The sequence below is a fragment of the Micromesistius poutassou genome, assembly GCF_964030765.1.
Source record: "Micromesistius poutassou genome assembly, chromosome: 11".
In the NCBI taxonomy this organism is placed as follows: domain Eukaryota; kingdom Metazoa; phylum Chordata; class Actinopteri; order Gadiformes; family Gadidae; genus Micromesistius; species Micromesistius poutassou.
Window position 1 is genome coordinate 13,889,477 of NC_140281.1, and position 20,780 is coordinate 13,910,256.

At 42.3% G+C, this 20,780-nt stretch overlaps 1 protein-coding gene across 6 annotated transcripts; it reads left to right on the forward strand.

Annotated features, from left to right (window-relative positions):
- The first annotated feature begins 10,011 nt into the window (after positions 1 to 10,011).
- LOC311355699 (uncharacterized protein) lies at positions 10,012 to 20,171 on the forward strand. Of its 6 annotated transcripts, XM_084475508.1 has the most exons (18): positions 10,012 to 10,406; positions 13,183 to 13,563; positions 13,673 to 14,322; positions 14,520 to 14,819; positions 15,016 to 15,125; positions 15,307 to 15,438; positions 15,525 to 15,572; positions 15,685 to 15,759; positions 16,424 to 16,476; positions 16,618 to 16,658; positions 16,810 to 16,854; positions 16,934 to 16,998; positions 17,253 to 17,325; positions 17,507 to 17,654; positions 17,761 to 17,871; positions 19,365 to 19,418; positions 19,621 to 19,738; positions 19,851 to 20,171. In XM_084475508.1, the coding sequence occupies exons 8-17, from the start codon at positions 15,692 to 15,694 to the stop codon at positions 19,644 to 19,646; spliced, it is 684 nt and encodes a 227-aa protein (XP_084331634.1). In that variant the 5' UTR covers positions 10,012 to 10,406; positions 13,183 to 13,563; positions 13,673 to 14,322; positions 14,520 to 14,819; positions 15,016 to 15,125; positions 15,307 to 15,438; positions 15,525 to 15,572; positions 15,685 to 15,691; the 3' UTR covers positions 19,647 to 19,738; positions 19,851 to 20,171. The 6 variants fall into 6 exon arrangements, with proteins under 6 accessions (XP_084331634.1, XP_084331636.1, XP_084331635.1 ...); XM_084475510.1 differs by lacking the exon at positions 19,365 to 19,418; XM_084475509.1 differs by lacking the exon at positions 16,810 to 16,854.
- Positions 20,172 to 20,780: the final 609 nt, after the last annotated feature.

Below are 20,780 nucleotides of genomic sequence, written 5' to 3' on the forward strand. Positions count from 1 at the left end.
AACTTTTGCTGTTGACGCGCAGCGCAGCGGAGCGGTGTGCGTCGCCGTGCGCAGCCTCTGGGCGCAATCACAAACCGTCTGCTACGTCACGGAGCTCCGCGTCTCAGCCGACCAATCAGCGACTCCACCACGTGTTCCCTGGACCGCTTTACTCCAGTGTTTACCGCCTGGGGGGCGTGGCACTGGGACGTCGTGCGGCTATGCAATACCGCGGGAGATGAGATTAAATTACTTGCTTGAAGGCAATCGCATCCCTGGGAAAATAATCTGGTTCCAATTAAAGATCATTTCAAATGTTGGACTGGAACTGCTGGAACGAGACACGCCTGCCTAACATAACGTATTTTAAAGGTCTTATTCTTCGATGGACGCTGAAATTGGCAAAAACTCAATAAGACGTATAAATTGGATTGCGCTGATCTGGGTGTTTATCCAGAACTAGGCTACTACTACCTACTACTACTATAGTAGTAGTAGTAGTAGTAGTAGTAGTAGTAGTAATAGTATACTATTACTACTCAGTAACTACTCATACTAATTCTACTATAGTTACATCAAAATTCTACAGTAGTATTTTTAGGATTAGTATTATTAGTTGTATGGAGTAGTAGTGGTAGTACACTAGTCGTAGTAGATCTCTGTACAGGATCGGTGAGTCAGAGATCAAAGCACAGAGCATCCCGAAGATCAGAGAAATGAGTCTGGTTTCATCTAATTAAGCTGTTTAGTCTCAACGGGAAACAGCTGTGTCCATGCACACACCTGTGTGTGTGTGTGTGTGTGTGTGTGTGTGTGTGTGTGTGTGTGTGTGTGCGTGTGTGCGCGTGTGTGTGTGTGTGTTGCGCACATGCATATGCAAGCCAGATGGGTGTAACAATTTATCAAACAGTTGAGTCTGTAAGAAACTGAACTCCAATAACATCTCTCCTGATCACTCCTGATGTTGTCTATAACCTGCTGATCACTCCTCTGATGTCGTCTATAACCTTCTGATCACTCCTCTGATGTAAGGGGGTGGGGACGCTCTGGGGGCCCTGCAAAGAGTGTCCAGGGGTGGGGGTTGAGCATGACTGACTCAGCAGCCAAAGAAAGGGTACATTGATCACCCTAAAGTCCACATTCTGAGCCCTCTGTAGATAACCCAGCAGGGGAGATCCTGGCAGGATCCATATCCTGTGGGTGTGTTCCTACAGATGCTGACCGGTAACCAGACAGGTAGCTCCTGGTGTCTGCTCACTAAATGAAACAGAATACACGCCCTGTGCATGGAGGCCTGTAGATGAAACGGTGACACTCGCCTTCACTGGTTTAGTGATTGGCAGTGTTCACTAATCAATAACACTGAACTAGACGTGTCAGCCGTGATCCCACACCTGGAGTTCTGAAGACAGTCTGTAATGCTATATCTACGATAGATTTTACTCATGTAATGTAGTAAGCCGTAGGCTATGCTATGAGGCATGCACGCACACTATAAAATGTTGAAAGTCTTCACATACACCCAGAGCCGGCCTCCCTATATGCGGGGGGGGGGGGGGGGCCCCCCAAGAAAAAGAAAAATACACATATAATTATTTATTTATTTATTTATATTTTAATACACAAAGCAATTTACTTAACAAGAAAGTAAACATTATAAACATACAGCTCATATTAGTATAAGATTTTATATTAGTATAAGAAAACAATGGTGATGGTCGGTCTGATCATAATAACCTAAAATGACCTGATTCTGACTGACCTGGCAACCCTACACATGTTGTTAATGTAATGCTCGGTGTTGCTGAGAGGGCAACAAGCAAGGAACATGATGTTTAATTCAGCGCAGGCACTGGTTTGACTGATCCCAAACTGGCAACCGCGATAATGACGATACGGTACATGACGAAGCTCGCTACCTTTGTCCGACATCGCCTCTCTCCCACTCTCTCCCCCAGGGCCGGTTCTAGCCCTTTGATAGCCCTAGGCGAGATTGAGTTTTGCCATAGCGAGCGGAGCGTTGCTCTGTTTATTGACATTGCTATACTAAGCATCACTGAAGACACATGATGATAACTGATTTACCTTAACTTTGCTTAGCAGTTTTTTCACCCACTTAAATTCAAATAATGAATTTCAACTTTCACCTCTTTTAAATGTGAAAGGAAAAAGCAGTTCAAAGGGTCAAGACAGGGGTCAGCAACTTTATTGAAGATGTTTTAATACGAGGGGTGCACGATAATTATCGGGCTGATAACATAGCCTATATAATTTCAGTGCCCCGCTCCGACTAACGCTAAATGAAAGGTCTTATCGTAACCCTAAAATTACACACATACATTTGCACATACACAACCGGACTCGTTCATTACTTCACTAAACTGACACACGCTACTGCTCGCTTTCCTCACTCGTCCACACACACACACACACACACACACACACACACACAGACACACACACAGCCATTCCCGCGCACACACATACGCTACTCTCGCAACAATTATTATTGACAACAGTTAGCTGAACATTATAGGGTCCCGGCCTTCCACACTTCCACTTTTCTCAGTTAAACACAGATATCAACTACATTTTTAGATGTGAAATGTGAAATGATGTGAAATGAAGCCAAAAAAGACGCTCTCTTCCTCTGGTAACGCAGTCGTTCGCGACTCATGCTCCAATCTTTCATCAATCGATGCAGATGTTGTGGATGCAACGGAATATATGATGCATTGCTGCAGCAACATTTAAGATGATTGCGATGAGTTCTGCCGATTCTGCCTCTGTTGTCTGCGGTCGGACCAAAACACACCTGAGTGACAGGTCCTGCGAACCTCGACCCTACGTCATATCCCGCCCCTTGCAAGCCCGCCCCCCTTTACCCCCACTGATTCTACTGATGTCTGAGCGAAAATGTCATGATCTAAGGTTATGATCATATATATGTATCTGTGTGTGTGTTATCGGTTATCGGTATCGGCCTTTAGGAGCTGAAAGTTATCGGTATAGGTTAAAAAAAAAGTTATCGTTCCACCCTATTTAATACTAAAGGTTGTAAGCCTCCTAGTGGACAAAACAGTTAGTGCTGTTTTAAAATGTAAAAGTAGAAATGTGGTAGGTGTGTAAGCTTTACTTTACTGTTTCAGTGAGTATACTTAATAAGTAGTGAAATAATTGCGGCTAATCATGTTCAAAGACTACTCTATCAACCGCAAAGCAAGGCCCCAAAATTATCCTGCTTAGGGCCCCCAGGTGTACAGGGCCGGCCCTGCATACACCTATTGATAGTCTTCGCGATGACACAACGAAACCTAGTAATCCACTGCCTTGATGCCCTCTAGCGGTCAAATCGCCAAAGCGCATATTTGATAGTCCATTGGATGCCAGTGTAAAAGTAGATTCTGTAGAGGCATCCAACACCATCTGACACAGAGTTTCGTATATCGTGTATATTAAACTCTTGAAGTTTATTTCTTAGCTCCAAGTATACAACATTTCTTCTAGGGCGGCTCACCACTAAATTACCACTCGGCTCAGGACGCCAGCGCCCTGCGCGATGATTTCCTCTCGTCCCCTCACCCCGCCTCCATCTTCCTGTTTCTCCAGTTACCTTTCAAAATAATAGTCCTTGCACCTTTTCAGTGCTACAACAGTATACGTCAGTGGCGGCTGGTGATAAAAATTGTTGGTGGGGCGCAGTAATAGAAAAAAAATTATTTGGTAGATTTGATTTCCTGTATGCTGGTGCATTTTGGAGATGGCCACTACCTATTACCTACTATTCATTCAGATTCATAGCCTACATCCTGACTTGCAGGGCCTAAGCTTACCCATTGTTATTATTATTATATTGAAGCAAATCATGATCACCTATAGCGTCCATTTTTGTGTGCAATGGCTATTTCAAATGCAGTTAGAAATATGGGACAGTTGCTTTATAATGTTTATATGCTACAGGCCGAAAGACTAAATTAATATGGAACTTACTTGCTCCTTTTAAGTATAACATTGCTTGGGGAGTCCAATTCCTCCACTGAAATGGGTGGAAAGTGCTTTTACAACTCTCTCCTAGTTAGCGATCCATCTCTTCTCTGCTGTGTTGCGCGAGTGTTGCTGAGGGAGGTAGCCTATTTGATTGATTCGCTGAATTGTCCAATCGTGTGGTGATAAAAAAAAAAAAAAAAAAAAGCCATACCATTGGCCAGGGGCACACACTGGTGCGCCCCGATGGCAATTTTTTTTACGCCAATGAAAAGCCGTCTCTGCTTGATAGACAGCAAAAGGTTTGCGAGCTTACGTTGACTTCAACTTGGCCGGCGCCCCTGACCTGAAGGAGGGCTTTATTTCGAATGACCAATAACTAGCGTAGCCCAAGACGTTCAGACACATTTAAATGGTTGCTGGCAGTTGCAAGTACGGTCTATCACATAATTAAACGAGGATAAACGCTATGTATTTTTGTTGATTTATTTTGTATGTATAATAGTTTATTCAAAGTTGGCAGATATATTCAAGTGAATATTTCACGGAGGGGCAGTGCCCTAGCGCCCTCTATTGACCAGCCGTCACTGGTATACGTTGTCACACAGACAACAATACATGCATGTTAAGCGATGGAGTTTGGCCTTATATAATACCTTCATAAAGTAGAGAGGGACGCGTCCAGAGTTCATCAGCTCTTTTACAGTTCAAGGGTCTGGAAAATAGGATCATGTTGATGGTGGGAGCAACAATCAATTTTCTAGCTAATTCAGTTTCGATTAAACTAATTTCAATGAATATTTCACAGACACATAAAATCAAAAGATGTGATGATTCAGTTTACCTATCAATTCAGAGTTAATCGAACACTGACTTGCTCGCCTCGCTCAGCTGATCACAAAGCAGTCAACAAAACAAACCATCCCGCGCCCCATCCAGCTTGGACGGTCGAAGTATACGAAGTATAATTCATTTACAGTTGTTCATGTTGTATAATGAAACAGGCCAGTTTAGGGGGTATTGCCTAATTTCATTGTCCGAGACGTGCAATGCAATTCAGCGCGCCAAAGCGTCAGCTTGTTCCATTATCCAAGTTGTACAATGATATTTTAACAAGGAAGTCGAGAGCCGGAAACAGAGACAGCTCGCCTTCAAAGTAAAGCTCGCCTTAGAAGTAAAAGTCGTGCGTTTTGAAGCGTGAATTTTATTTAAGGAGAGCCAAACTAAATAAATAAACAAAGAGCCTAAATAATGAACATAATTCATAACTGTTATACAGTCATATTTCTGCCACTTTCCCACAACTGATTGTGAATAAATTGCCAATGGGCACCAACACTGGAATTATTATAGAGTGCTGTGATTCATGTATGCAGTTAATGATTAATTTACATATTCATCAACTTATTTACTTGATTAAGGCTACTTAATCTGTTACTTTGGGTGAACGTTAAACGTTATATAGTGTTGCGACCTGTGATGAGTCTGACTGGTAGAAAGAGTTGATTTACCTTGACTTTATTGCTGGCTCTGTTGTCATGACAATAACGCCACTAGCACATTATTATTGCTTTTTCATATTTTCATATTTTTCTGACCTTATACATATTTACATCCTGGTTTTATATATATATAATTTATTATTATTATTATTATTATTATTTATTTATACTTACATCCTGATTCTACTGTACTGTTGTTGCATATTTTGTATTGTAAATAATGTTTGTTGCATTTTCTGATATTGTCCTTTTCTGCACAATTTCTGTAGGCATTGCCACTTTTCATTTCACTACACATCCTGCATGTGTATGTGACAATTACAATTCTTGAACTCTTGGACTTCCTTGTTAAATTACATGTAATTGATTCAGTGTAGACTACACAGATACACTGCACACATGAAAAGCAAGTTGTGCAATAATTTTATGAGAGCAAAATTAGATCTGCTGGCTCTATGACCTCAGTATTTTCCCCCAAATGCATGTGCTCACCCAAAAGGCCTAGCAACTTATATTATTGAAATCCATGCCCACTGTGCAACCCGGTATCACGCCAAACATTCTCCCAGCATTTGGTGAAATGTTTACGTAGTCTTTATTATCTGAAGGGGAAATGCAATATTTTAGGGCAGATTCACCATTAAACGTGTTTCTAATAACATTTCTAGCGAAAAATATACTTTTAACTTGCATAATGTTCAGTCAGTGAATGTGTCTGATCTTTAGTTTGATAATTTATATATTTTTTTCGGTCTCGCTAAGCATGTTTCAACGACGTCAGGTTGCTAGGGACGCTGCTATCTTAAACTAGCAGCTCACATGTTTTCTGCTGTTGTGTTATTAAACCGTTACTTTATGAACTTTTCATGATATCATCTTATTAGAAACACGTATATCTGAGAGCAGGGATGACGTCTTGTTTAGATTGATTCAGGTTAGCCTGCTGCAGCCACATCCTCTCTGTACAGTTGTTAGCATTAGCTAAGCCCGGCCATAGAGGAATTAAACACCAGCGAAGAAGAAGCCCTCAGCTTGAAGAGCACACCCAACAGGGGGCGACAATTAATGTCAATGTCAACAACCCAACAAGCAGCGTTGAAGGATTAGAATCTTCGATCTTCCAATCCAACAGTCTCACTCCGAGAACGTCAAATCCCGACTAGTGGCAAGGGCACTTTAGCGTCAGTCACTGACGGGAAAGGTACCCTTTGGCTCCCCCTGCAGACGGAGAAGGGATTCAATTCACTACAATGTAATGCCATCCCGTCGATGTTTGACGTTCAGACCGGCTGCTCCAGCAGCCCATTCACTCCTGTATTAACCCGACTACGGCTCTAGTAGACGTTGTGAGCATCTTTCCTATTGGATAGTTATTAGGATTTTTATTGTGAAAATGGCGGACATACTTTATAATAACATGGTTGCTATGACCGTTGCTATGGACGCTGAACCCAGCTGCTCGTGTGCCGTTTAAATCATGGCTGTAAATGTTTGTCTTTGCTGATTATGTTATTTTATGTAACCGTGTAATGATGTTCTCTTATTAACGTGAAACCAGGACGTTTTGACGAGTTTTCAGTGAGACTGTGTTGATTCTCGCCCACCCATCTTGTATTTAATAAACCATTTTCGTTGCTTCGAGGAGGTCTGGTGGTCTCCGTATATAATAAATAAATACATATATATATATATATATATATATATATATAAATGAAATAATGGCCAGGTCGTGTAGTCGATGGCAACCACCATAGCGCCATAGAATCCTGCACAGCCTGCCCCATATTCTGTCGAAAATAATCTCCCGATTGAAATGCATTGGATTAATTCACTCTGGTTTAATTCACAGCCCATTCACTCCTGTATTAACCCGACTACGGCTCTAATAGAAATAATATTGATTATTAAATTATTGCACAACTTAAATTTGCTTTTCATGTGTGCAGTGTATCTGTGTAGCCTACTGAATCAATTACACGTCATTTAACAAGGAAGTCCAAGAGTTCAAGAATTGTAATTGTCACATACACATGCAGGATGTGTAATGAAATGAAAAGTGGCAATGCCTACAGAAATTGTGCAGAAAAATATCAGAAAATGCAACAAACATTATTTACAATACAAAATATGCAACAACAGTACAGTAGAATCAGGATGTAAGTATATATAACCAGGATGTAAATATGTATAAAGTCAGAAAAATATGAAAATATGAAAAAGCAATAATAATGATTATTACTACTTAATACGTGACAAATTAGTCTATTTAAATAAAGGCTAGTCACCTCCCAAATAAAATTGCGAAAGCACACGGTGCATGGCGTGTCTGATTTTGTTGTATTGCTCTTTACTTACCACTGCATTAATTTTGTTATTATACAGGCCAGAGGATAATCCACCAAAAAGATATATTTTTAAATTTTATTCATGTAGCCTTAAGAGAGAGAACGGTAAATAAACTTGAAGGAAGGCGGGGGGTCAGATCTTTCTTTCAGTCACAGTGAAATCCGGGGACATTTCAGGGGACAGCAGTAGCCGGGGACAGGTTACTGAAAACGGGGACTGTCCCCGGAAACCGGAGACGTCTGGTCACCCTAGTTTAGACACCCACGTTTTAAGCCGTTACAAGCGCGCAGCGTTTGACCCTCGCCATTCAAAACCATGGATGATTGTTTCTAATGTTGAAAATAAATGAAAAATAGGGATAATGTGGTCTTTGGTGTATACGTTTGCATAAACCCGACGTTATTGAGCTAGTTTACTTCAGGTGTAGGCCTACGCCTTTTTTGGTAAATACATTCATGGGGTGGTCTAGTTTACCTCAGCAGTACCCGTACTTACCAATTACATCCATGGGATCCCACTGTGAGGGATTTATGGCTCAACGTCGCCCCCTAGCGTGCATCAGCTCTATGAGAAATGATCAAGGACAACCCCATCAAAATGCATGGGTTTACATTTCGTTCAGTGTAGCACGAAACAAGTCAAGACAATCGTGCTCTGGGACACGATTCAATAGATAACGTTCGCGCGCATGAGCACGAAATTGCGTGATACCGGGTTGGTCAGCGACCACATTACATTACAGTGTGTGTGTGTGTGTGTGTGTGTGTGTGTGTGTGTGTGTGTGTGTGTGTGTGTGTGTGTGTGTGTGTGTGTGTGTGTGTGTGTGTGTGTGTGTGTGTGTGTGTGTGTGCGCGCAAAGCGCGTAGGGCATCCACTGGGCTGGGGGGGACAAAGGACGGAGCTGACAGCTGGTGGGGAATATCACACATCAGAGATGGATGTTCGCCTGCAGGGCTTGGCTCTCTGGTTGGCAGCCGTGCTGTCAGGGCCTCTGTGTGTCAACTGTTACTACGTCAATTGTCAACTGTTACTACGTCGACACGCATAGCCCACTGTTCGATGACGAGCATGCTCGTCTTTTATCATTCTGTCATTTAGCAAACGAGATGTTACTCAAAGTCGCTCGAGTTAGTATTGGATGTGTCATTAAGGCAGGGTTGCCTTAATGGGACTTTGGCTGGAGAGAGAATCTGCAAAATGTCAGCGGGCGTGCGAAGAGCGCGCGCGGCGAACATTTTTGATAACCATAACCCAAATTTCGTTTACATAGTAGGCCTATCAACAAATTGAAGGAAGGCTTATATAAAAGCCATTGGCTGTTGTTGACGTAGGACATTCAAAATGTGTTTAGATATGTTTTAATCATGCATTTAATCATGCATTGACATGGGAACACAGCTGTATACTGATACCTGCTGCCATAGATATGTATTTAACCAAGACCTCAGAATTTATTCCCAGTCTGACCCAGAAATAAGGAATTTAACAGAAGGTAACAGTGTGTCATGGCCTTTAATTAGTTTAGTAATTTGGTCATTGGTTGATAGCCTACACTACATTAAGACACCTTGTAATTTTGTTTTGAGGAGGGCCTTTAGACCTTTAGGGTCTATATTGCGAGAATAGGTTTCTTGGACTCCGCTAATTGCCAAACGTGACTTTATTTAGCCTAATGACTGATATTGAAAAGTAACAACATGGAATTAATGTTAAATCAGAATTAAAATAACATGTCCTTATTAACCTATTTGAAACTGTAACATAGCCTATGGATTATCTAGCCTATAGAAGCCTACTTGTTCTTTCCGTGCTTAGCTCGAAAGGCACTTGTAATATAAATAAAATATAGGCTAAGTAACACCAAACTAACTATTTGAAATCCAACAAGGTCCACACAGAGAGGCAGAGAGACAAAAGACATGAAAGGAGGGAAGAAGAGAGACTGGAAGAGTTTTTGAAAAGGATCATGTGTAGGTGTACGCCTAGAGTGTGCATATATTTCTTGATATGTAGCCCCTACGATAACCTTTCCCTCAAAATAGCCTCACCCAATCACACCCATGAACTTCGCCATAGGCTCGGCCAATCGGTACTCGCATGCAGTGCACTGGCGAATAAGAGGAGAGAGCTTGAGAGAGCGGGACTTGAGAGAGCGGGACTAGAGAGAGTTGGTGAGGAAGAACGAAGAAGATGGCGGCGCTCGGCGAGGTCCCATGCTGACGGAGATTTCGGTATGATAGATCAGTTGAATAACAGTTTAGCTCTTAGTTATTGCGTGTGCGACATGTTTTAATCTGAGCTACGGAACAGTTACGGCTGGAGTGGCGTGTGGAGGAGCGGAAGACTCCACGCCATCAGCGCTGAAGATTCACCCGGGGTCGTATTATTAACAAGTATAGTTCGCGTAGTGCGAGGCGACCGTCCTCGCTAGGTAGTGCAAAGTGTTAACTATTCAGTTATATTACTAGCCCGTCGCCAACGTTGGAAGCTTGTCACGCCAAAGAACGAAGAGCCAGCCAGTTCACTGCTACAGACCGGGACGTGTCTGTGGCTCCTGCTCTCTCCCTCTCCCGCCATTGATGCACGGTGCGGTGGGTGAGTAAATAGGCTACCCTGCTGCCACACATGGCTATCATTCTCAACGGACAGCAACGCACTCGTGATGTCTAATTGGTGAACGGTCGGCACACACGTAACGTGGACAATCCGAACCAAAAGGAACATTGAACCGAGAGTGGACATATTGTTATTGAGTGTTATTATGTGTATGGTGCAAAACCGTTTCTGAAGTTACAATTGACATACTTGTTACTGTTGTGTAATAGTGATAGTGTTGTTAAGCCAAACCGTGAAAGTGTTATTGAGCCACTCTGGTGAAGTGGATGTTGATGTAAGGTTTTGAACATTATATGGTGGTTACAGGTTGATAGGGAAGCTATTCCTCTATGCTTTACATTTGATATATATATGTATGTATGTATGTATGTATGTATGTATGTATATGTATGTATGTATGTATATATATATATATGTATATATGTGTATGTTTATTTCTATTTTTCATTTACTTTTCCATTTTACTTAGCATAAGAAAACTAGTATAATAAATAACCACTCATTTTTCAACTTTTACACTTTTGCTTTTATTGTGGAGTTTTTCTTCTCTGAAGTAGGGGCGTCTCACCCTCTGTCCTTAAAGTGTAGTAGTTAGGGGGAATACAGGGTAAGTCACACACACAGCTACTTACTGGTATTCTATTCTTTAGGTCTTCACTGTGACAGGTCTAAATTCTGAAGCCTAAGCTATTGTACTTCAACTGAGCAGGCAGAGTAGACACGAGACTAATAGGCCTGGGGGTTAGGGACCTAGATCCTCTGATTTCCAGCCATTCAGTGAAGAGTGATTTACCCCTACTAAGCGGACGTAGGTTCCGTCCGCTACACATGCCATTTAAGAGAAGTTCTCTGAAAAGCTCTTTGAGGTATCTTTTTGCCATCTTTCTCTCTTGTTCAAATGTTTGGAATCACATAAAAATGTTCTTGTTCATTTTGATGCCCTGGCTGTAATTTTAGGGTTAAGTATTGAGTAAGTAAATGAAACCAAATAGCAGAGTATCCACATTAATTGCCATAAAAAATAACAGTAATAAAAGAAACGTAACATTATTTTAAAATGACAGCACTAGTTTGAGGCATTTATTTGCGCTTTCAGACCTTAACCTTTCTGTCGTGTTCGGGTCAAATCTGACCGATTTCCTACTTTCATCAATCATACATATTGTGTTTTACATTTTATTGTCTCAAGGCCTTATGATATCCTCCACACTAGGCATTTGAACATATACAATTGCTGATCACCACTTTCATTGAATTTTGAGTGGTTTTGAGTGGTTTTTGTAACACCTGTGGTCCACCATCACCACCGCACGCACACACAGTTTCTGTGTCTATTCTTTGTATATTCACTGCAGTTATTCATGTAAACCATGACTCTGAGACATTGTTTACAGCTTAAAGGGGAGTTAAATAAAATTTGGTGATGATAAATTTTTTCTGTGTGTTAATGTAAGAGCAATTACAACAGGCTGGTCAAATTTGACCGGGAGCACCAAAATAAGGGCGGAGAAATGAACACGACACAAAGGTTAACCAATACTTTATTTTCTTCTTCCCAAACGCACGTCTTTCACTCAAAATAAACATTTCATGCGCAATTAAAAGACGCAAAGGGAGCAAAAGTCTTGAGCATGTGTACACTAAAGTCACAAATGTGTAACAGTAAATTTGAAGTCGGAAATATTTATTCTGCATGTGTACACTAAAACAGTAAATTTGAAGTCGGAAATCTTTTTTCTACCATTGTAAACACAAAATAGGGGCTACGAGTTCACAAGTCCTTTGTTACAGGTGCACAAATTCTATCCTGTGCATCACAACTTCAAAGAGTCACACACTTTTGCTACAATCATTGCAGCGCAGTTGGTGCAAAACACATTCACACACCCGTGTTTCATAATCTGAGAATGTGCACATTTGTGCATTCGTAAACCGTTCCTCACAAATAACAAACTAACAAACAAACAACAAATAATAAACTCTTTATCGAGGTCTCGGTCGGCTGATTTGGTGCGCTGAGGTGGGTTTTTTTTCAAGCCGACGAGGCTGTGATCGAAATGTGGGACAGTTGCGCAGCATCGTCTTTTTTATAGCCAAAATAATTCCACACAACTGATGTGCCGCCCCTCTTTGGTACCAAACTTTCAGCTGTGCGCTCTTCTGACAAGCCTGAGGCCATTGTGCAGCAGGTTAAAGCGCAGCGTCTCTCCCTGCCTGCACTGCTTTGCTCCGCTCGGCTCACTCGCAAGTCACGTGACCAATCAAATCGCAGCCTTTGCGGTTAGAAAATCTCGTTTTGTCATATCATGATATTATCGCAAATGCAATTAATCGTTCAGCCCTAGTAGAAAGGATGTTCGTGCAACAATTGTAACTGAAAATAAACATTTGATGAACCAAATTACAACCAATAGCTTCAGTCATTGAGGGCAGATTTTTTAAATTTAGTTTTACAAATCAAGAGTAGGCCTGATTTGACTAATTGGCTTTGCATCCTTTCCTTCTGCCCTTGTAGTCCAAGACATGCTGCCCACCAGCTTGCCACTAGTGGCTTTGTATCAATTTTATTCACATAATTATCCCTCCCTACTATTTTGTAGTTCACCAAAACACCCTGAAACAATTTGAGTCTCACATTCTTATGCCACCATATGCCACAAACAGTGCAAGCAGGCCAATGGCAACCAAGTGCACAGTCCTGGTGCTGCAATTAGAGTAACATATTCTGTACTCTTCTTCTGAAATGTTCCTGCAGGTTACAAGCAGAATCCGTTTGTGGTACGGCCCAGTTACCATAACTGGGCACCATGGATTGGTCCCCACACAAGAGGCTCCAGTGTGGTGTCAAACACAGAACACTGCAAAATCCACACACCAAGGAACCCAGTTGAAGAATCCGACCTCTTAATTACAGAGGACCCACTGACGAGATTCTGAAACTGAAGGTATTTGCACACACACAGGGCTGTAATATTTGCTATTTAACATCATAGGTGGAAGCTGTGCGAAGTCTCTGCAAGGGGTGTGGCATAGACTCCAAGGGCTCCAGGATGGACCTTTATTATGAGGCTCTGCGAAGAAATGCAGAACCGGTCAGCATATGACAAAGTGTTTGCAAAGGTCTGGGGGGCTTCTGGTGAGTTGATTTATATTCAAAAGTGTTTGCATCAGTAATAACTTTCAGACTTCACTACATTTCACTGTAATGGTTACTCATAGCGGGTACGATAACTTTCTTTTACCAGGTGGATGTGCTGTGGTCACATGCCCTTGTGCTGTTGTTTATGGAGTTAAATTCAACCTAAGGGCTGAGAGCCCAAGAGATTGTGCTGATCTGCTGCTATCAATGAAGCATTTCCCCAATGTGACCTTGTATGATTTTGCAAGGGGACTGGCAACACATACATACAAACATAAGAGAGCCATAGTCCTCGCCCTTAAGCCCTCATGAGGGGAGACTGCTGGATCCTACTGATGACAACATCAGATTGGCCTCTGCAAAGAAAGTGAAAGTCAGCTTGCCTTGGCTAACTACAAAGAAGCCAGTACCTGATGAAAATGGCCACCCTATTACAGGGTCATCAGAGCATTATGCTCTTTATGACCGCTTTCATGAGGAACACCAAAGACCCAAAGGATGTTCTGCGCAAGGTAGAGCTTGTGCCTGAGTTACGTGGCTGGGCCAATAGCCAGTGTGCCGAGCAGCTCTTCAGTGGATTGAGGAAGAACAACCACTTCTTAGACATGATGAGTCTATCGTCCCATATTTTTTTAATGAAGAACATTTTGCACCACTACAACAACTGATGCAATGCCAAAACAAAAGAGAACATGAAGAAAACATTGGGGAGTGCACTGCAAATCCAGTTGAACTCCAGTGGGCAGACGGTTTTAGGTATGTACGTGCACAGTATAGTTGTGACATTCGGATTTCAAACTGGTATTGTCTTGTAAAGCCATCTCCTGCAATAAAAAAGGCTTTATTAATCCAATGTGTGGAAATTCCTAGCAGTAATTGTTTGTTTTGGTTAACACGTACTGTTTAGAATGTCAAATGTCATAATCTTAATTGTTTCCCTTGCCTGCTGACAGCATCAGCAGCCACTGCTGCATCTTGCACAGCTGCCCAGTCTGTAAACACTGCAGCAGCCTCTGTTGTGACACAATCCGTGGCACCCCCTGCGAACCAGGCCGCTGCCATCATCCCACCACCGACCACCGGTACGAACCAGACCGCTGCCATCATCCCACCACCGACCACCGGTATGAACCAGGCCGCTGCCGTCATCCCACCACCGACCCCTGCTGTCAACGTAGCCCTTACAATTAACGTAGAAGCTTCTGGCATGAGTGCAACAATAGCAGTGGAAGCTCCAGCTACAACCACAACAGGTATTCCAGAGATCATCACAGTACAAAAATGTAGCACCTAATACTACACTATCTAATGCACTAAAATATAATGTTGTACAACTTGTAACATTATTTACTAAGTCAGTTGCTGGAAAGACATGCTATGGTACAAATTCCACATTGCTTATTATGCTCCTGTCATTTCTGAAATTGGGCTTCTCTGACCATATTGCAGGAGGTTTTGAGGTTTGTAATCAACACTGTTGTGGAATGAAGCACATATACCACATATGTGCAAGAAGGGAAGTAACGGAGCATGAGATGGACGAAGGACAATTGACATGGGTAAATGTATTTTTTTATTTTTCTTGATTTAGTTCTAATAGGCCTAATATGGCCCACATTAAACAAAGTTAAATATTTTCTTCATATAATTGAGTTCTAAAGAGGTTTTCTATTGTTTGTTTTTTGCTGTCAAGTATGATATACTGTAGTAGTAAGTACTTAACTGACTGTCATTTTAAAGCTTGATGATGTGTTGGATGATGTGTTGGATGACACAAAATCACCAGACGAGGCGATTTGTAAAGTGGGCACCACAGTTTTAAAAAGGCTGGACTTCCTGTCCCTGGGATTGGACAGAGAAGTGGAGGCAACAGTAAGTACACTTTTAATCACCCAAATATTTGAAAATTGTTTAGTAAAATGTCTTTGCAATCCATAAAACATTCTGTTTTATTACAGATCGTCAACTGTTGTTTATCACTGGTCATCAATATTGCCAGGCAAAAGGTGTGTATGGATATTTTTTGTATCATTTCAAGGTACAACTTTCTATCATTGATAGTGCTTATTTATTTTATGTAAACCCAAATAATTTAAACTGGTGTTCTGTGATTTACAGGGAAAGTATGTTCATGCTGTGGATGTTATCCCCACTTGGAGACCTCTCAATGTCGACCCGTTTTTCTCGCTGCCAGTAAGTTCTATGCATGTGTTGTGTATGGCTTAAGTTTGTTAACCCTGTACATAGTGACAGTATCTCGTACTATGGTTGCGTATCTAAAAATATCTTCACATTGAAACTACAAGCTCTTATTGTTGTCATTCGAATGATGCAGGTAGATGCAGCATCTAGAGACTGCATCCTTTTTCCTGTATGGAAAGAGAGGAGAGGATACGTCTTGATTGCTCCAAGCTTAGTTGCTATGGAGACTGGCATTATTTATCCATGTTCATGTTTCAGTCTAATATTGAGGAACCGTTCATTGTTCCCGTAAATTAATATTCGGTTCGTTTTTGTGTTTTGCATGGTGTTATATTGTTGTTATTCATATTATGTTTAGGAACCGTTCAATGTTCCTAGTAGAGTTAAGAATGTTGGCAACCGTTCAATGTTGGTTCTGCTGTGTTCAAAAAAGCCTTCTGGTGATGTGTTCATTACATTTGTGGTGATCAAGGTAGCACAATCTGGAGTCATACTATGCACACCTGCTCCACTGTTGCTTAAACCAATAATGGAAGCCAATTAATTAAGCAAGCTTAAATGGCTTAAAATGTTGACCACAAATGTCACGTCACATCAAAATCATGTGAGGTCTTTAATAGTGTATTTCATCATGCTATCCTTTTGTCTTTTATAGCACCATTGCAGCAAAAGATAGTGCCAGGATCCTGGGCATTTGTTTCAAACAAGGTGATGGAAATTTTGGATTTATATATGCCTTGTGAAATGTGCTATGCATTGGAATAGTACTAAGAAATGTAATTGTATTAAATATATTTAAATATAATTGAATTGTCAATAACTTCTGGCTTTTTTATCAGATTATTCCAGAACAAGCAGGCAGCGCGGACTGTGGCGTGTTCATGCTAATGGTAAGTGATGGGATTGTGCACCTCGGCATCAAACATAATAACATAAGCAGGTGCCAAGAGAAAAGGATCATTGACATGGTTTATATGTACAGTAACAACTGTATCAACTGTTCTATTATATGTTAACCGTTGTTTATAATATGGATTATAGTACGCACTGTACATGGCACTGGACTGGACCTTCGACTTCACTCAGGTCAGCAATTTAAATCTGAAATTGTTAATGTACAGATTTTAGGATTGAAACTACAATGACATCTTTCTTCATCTACTAGCATGATATGCCACATATAAGGAGATGGTGGTGCCAGCTTCTGTTGGACAACATTGAACACCAAAGGTATGAACAACTTCTTACTTGATAACTACGATGTGTTTCTGTGGGGGGGGGGGGGGGGGCGCTTAAAGGAACAGGAAAGGTACTGCAGTTTGTATTAGTCCCCAGCAAGAGGATTTTGTCAACAATAATAACACTTTGTTTTCCTGTACCAAATGGACTCTTAAACCGAAATATGAACCAAACCATGTGTACCGTCAAACCCCCCTACATGAAAAGCATCTTGCTAATGTCACCCCTTTGACATTTCTACGTAGGAAGAGAAGACGGCTAGAGCCCATGACACATGGAAGAGAGCAGGAGCAGGAGTTGGCAACATGTATTGAGCAGGTCTTTTATTTATTAATAATTTATTTTTGATTTTGTTTGTTTGCATGTGTTTCTTTTTTGGGGGAATATAATATTTATTGAATACATTCAGTGCTCATGCTTTCAGTATTTCTATTAATGCTGTTTGGCTTAATACTAACTGGAGATGATGTATTCAATAGAAGAATCTTATTTGTTTCAGTTGCCATCTTGCCTGTTGGAGATCATCTTTACTGAGGTCGTTCTTCATGATGGAGACAGAGCTCTAATGACCCTGTCCCTGGTGCCTTCCTGCTTCAGAGAAGTGGTGGAGAGGGAATACTTCAAGAGAAAAGTGCATTTTCTTGACAGTAAGATTACAAAAACTGTCGTAGCTATACTGGTTGCATACTGCATGTTTTCCATGTTAAATCAATTTGAGAAATCATCTTATTCTCAAAATTGTTGTTGCAACAGGTGTTGCAAACTGGACCATGTTCTCGGCACAATACAGGGCAGACTTTTACAAAATGTACACTCTGGATATGTGTGGAGAGTGCAGGGTGACTTTCAAAAACTGCATACCAGGTATGAAAATTATGCATGGAAATGTAATGAGTACTTCTTTCAGTTATTGCTACCTAAAGATGGCAGTGAAAACTTTTTTTAAAAACTTTTGTAGAAGTTGTTGCAAAGACTGTAGTGTGTTGACCAAGTACTTGAAGACAAATTTATTCCTATTCCATGGGCATCCTTAAGGCAGTAATGATGGTCTCATGCAGTAGTAAAAGAATAATAAATATGGATATAAATAATTTAATAACTAATAATTGTAGCCGTTTAAAACTGACACAAGTAAACATTGCAATTACAAGTAATAAAACCCAAGAGACACAAAAATAGAACCTTACAATGGGTATCTCTATGGGTAGAATACTGACCAGAGGACTTCTAGACACCAAGGGTTTCTTCAATGTGATAATCCCTAGAAAATAAAGGGGGGCCCTCTAACAAGGACTGTTTTTATTTAGCGACAGGCTACAAGAAAGGGGAAAAGAGGGGGGCTGTGGGGCATCTACTCCGAGAACTCGCACGCTGGCTTCTGCTCTCACACAATAAATGGGCCATGGGTTGGTGGGTGAATATTCATTTATTTTTATTTATGATTTTATTTGGTTGAAAAGTTTCCAGGATGCTGTGAATGTTGGTCGAAATAGGATCTACAGAGGGGCAACTCCAAAATATATATGAAAATGTCATGCAGGGTCGATTGCAGGGTCATGTCAAAATAAAATTATATCGCCGGGGGGGGGGGTTATGCATAAAGTGATCAGAGGTCCAAATCCCTCCGGGATAAATAACCAACAGTCCCTAAGTTACGTAAGTTGCAATTTACAACAGTTTACAGTTACTTGTGGAGACCACGAGTGGTTTTACCACAAGTCCATTGGGTTGAATTTGTTATTACCCAGTGTGCTTTGTGGAATGGTCTCAATGTTTTGTTTTATTTCATGTGAATAGCCTAGGCCTAGTTTACTAGTAGGCCTTTTTTTCAGAAAGCAGATGTTCGTCACACGATGTCATTGATGTGAAATATTAATGGAGGCTATCGGGTGACAGCGGCAGAGGGCTAACCTGCTGTGGGACTCCCAGCGTCCTGCTCTTAAAGGTGACATATTATACCACCAGGTGGGAGTGGGATTAGCCCTTAAGAGCAGTTTTTTAAAAATCACAAGTGGGCGTGTGCACCTAGATGTACGATGGTAGACTGATCTATCCAGCGCACATCTAGGTGGACACGCCCACTTGTTCAAACTGCTTGCAACGGCTAATCGCATTCACACCTAGTGGTATAACATGTCACTTTTAAACACGCTGACGCTGGAGGGGTGTTCTGACAGGCAGTGTGGTGTCGTTCTGATAGGCTTTCCTTTTTTTTTTTGTGATTATTCATGTGCGTCTTCTCTCTCCCCTGCACTCTGTCTCTCTCCCCTGCTCTCTGTCTCTCTCCCCTGCTCTCTGTCTCTCTCCCCTGCTCTCTGTCTCTCTCCCCTGCTCTCTGTCTCTCTCCCCTGGACCAGGGCAGGACGCCCGCCTACTACTACAACTGCTCCAGAAAGGGCCACTTTGGCCATGTGAGTCGCCGCTTCAGTTTGCACCGCAGCATCCTCTCCTCTTGTCTCTCCCTCTATCTCTTTACCCTGCTCTCCCTTTCTTCATTTTCTCCAAAGCAAATAATGAATCAAATTTATGATCTAAAGAGGAATATTATCAAAAAATATAGCGAGCGTGTGCCCTTTTTGCAAGATCAGTATTAGGTGTTTGTGTGTGTCTCAGGCATGTACACAGCGTCGGATGTGTAATGGGACCTACCCCAGCATGCCCTTCATCAATCACTATGACACTCCCGTCAACTTCAACCAGAGGGAGCACAGGGTGAAGTGGAAGGTCAAAGGTAAGCTCTGTCTCTCTCTTCTCCTCTGACACACAGCACCCTGACCCCACTAGTTTCAGAATGCCACTGAATAACGTTGTGATTTTATTTACTATTCCCCCCCCCCGTCCAGAACTTGAGGAAGCCGGCCTGCTCGGCACCACACCCAAACCCCCCCACCGCCCCGGGACCACCGAAGAAGGGGCAGAGGACCAGCCACTACCACGACTACAAGAAGAAGAACCACCACCGGCAGCAGGAGAACGCCAACACCCGTCCCTCCTCCGCCAGGGTCCCCACGCCCGGCTCCAGCTCCACCCCCACCCACACCCACGCCCCGCTGGCCGGCCGTCGTCTTCAAGACCAAGATGTCCGCCAAGCTGAAGCCGACGCCCGTCAGTGGCGCCGCCAACCAGTGGAAGCCCAAGCGTGACGTCCCCGCCACCAAGGCTCCGCCCTCCTCCTCCTCCACCGCCGGCGCCGCCACACCACAGAAACGCACGTTCTATGAGGAGGAGTGCTTCCGGGGCGGGGAAGAGAAGGCGGCGAAGAAGAGCAGGAACAAGAAGAACCCCAACCGGCTGAACTGGGGAGCGGCGGCGACGGAGCCGCGCACGTCGCCCTTCAAGCGTGAGTCCTACACCCCGCAGCAGCTGTACGGCGGCCGTGGGGCGGGGAAGGAGAAGGGGAAGAGGGCCGGCGGGAGGAAGAAGAGGTCATCCAAAGGCGGCGGCACAGACATGTACCCCGCAGACGAAAACCTCTTTACCATCAAACAGAGGAAAGGGAAACGCAAGCAGTAGAGCGACACGGTTACCGCTACAGAGCTGAGCTGTTGGTCTTGTCAGCCTGAATTCTGTTGGTTTATATGAACACACACAACACAACACACAACTGGTTGAAACACTGCAGTAGCAGAAACCTCAAAGATGAATGGAAGGCAGGTTCAGAATAAATGTGGAGATGTTTCTTCATGGTCTTCTAAGTGGGTTGGTTTATTTACTTCCATGATGTTAAGTCAAGTGTAAAGTCAAGGCGAGTTAACCAAAATTGATATTGATAA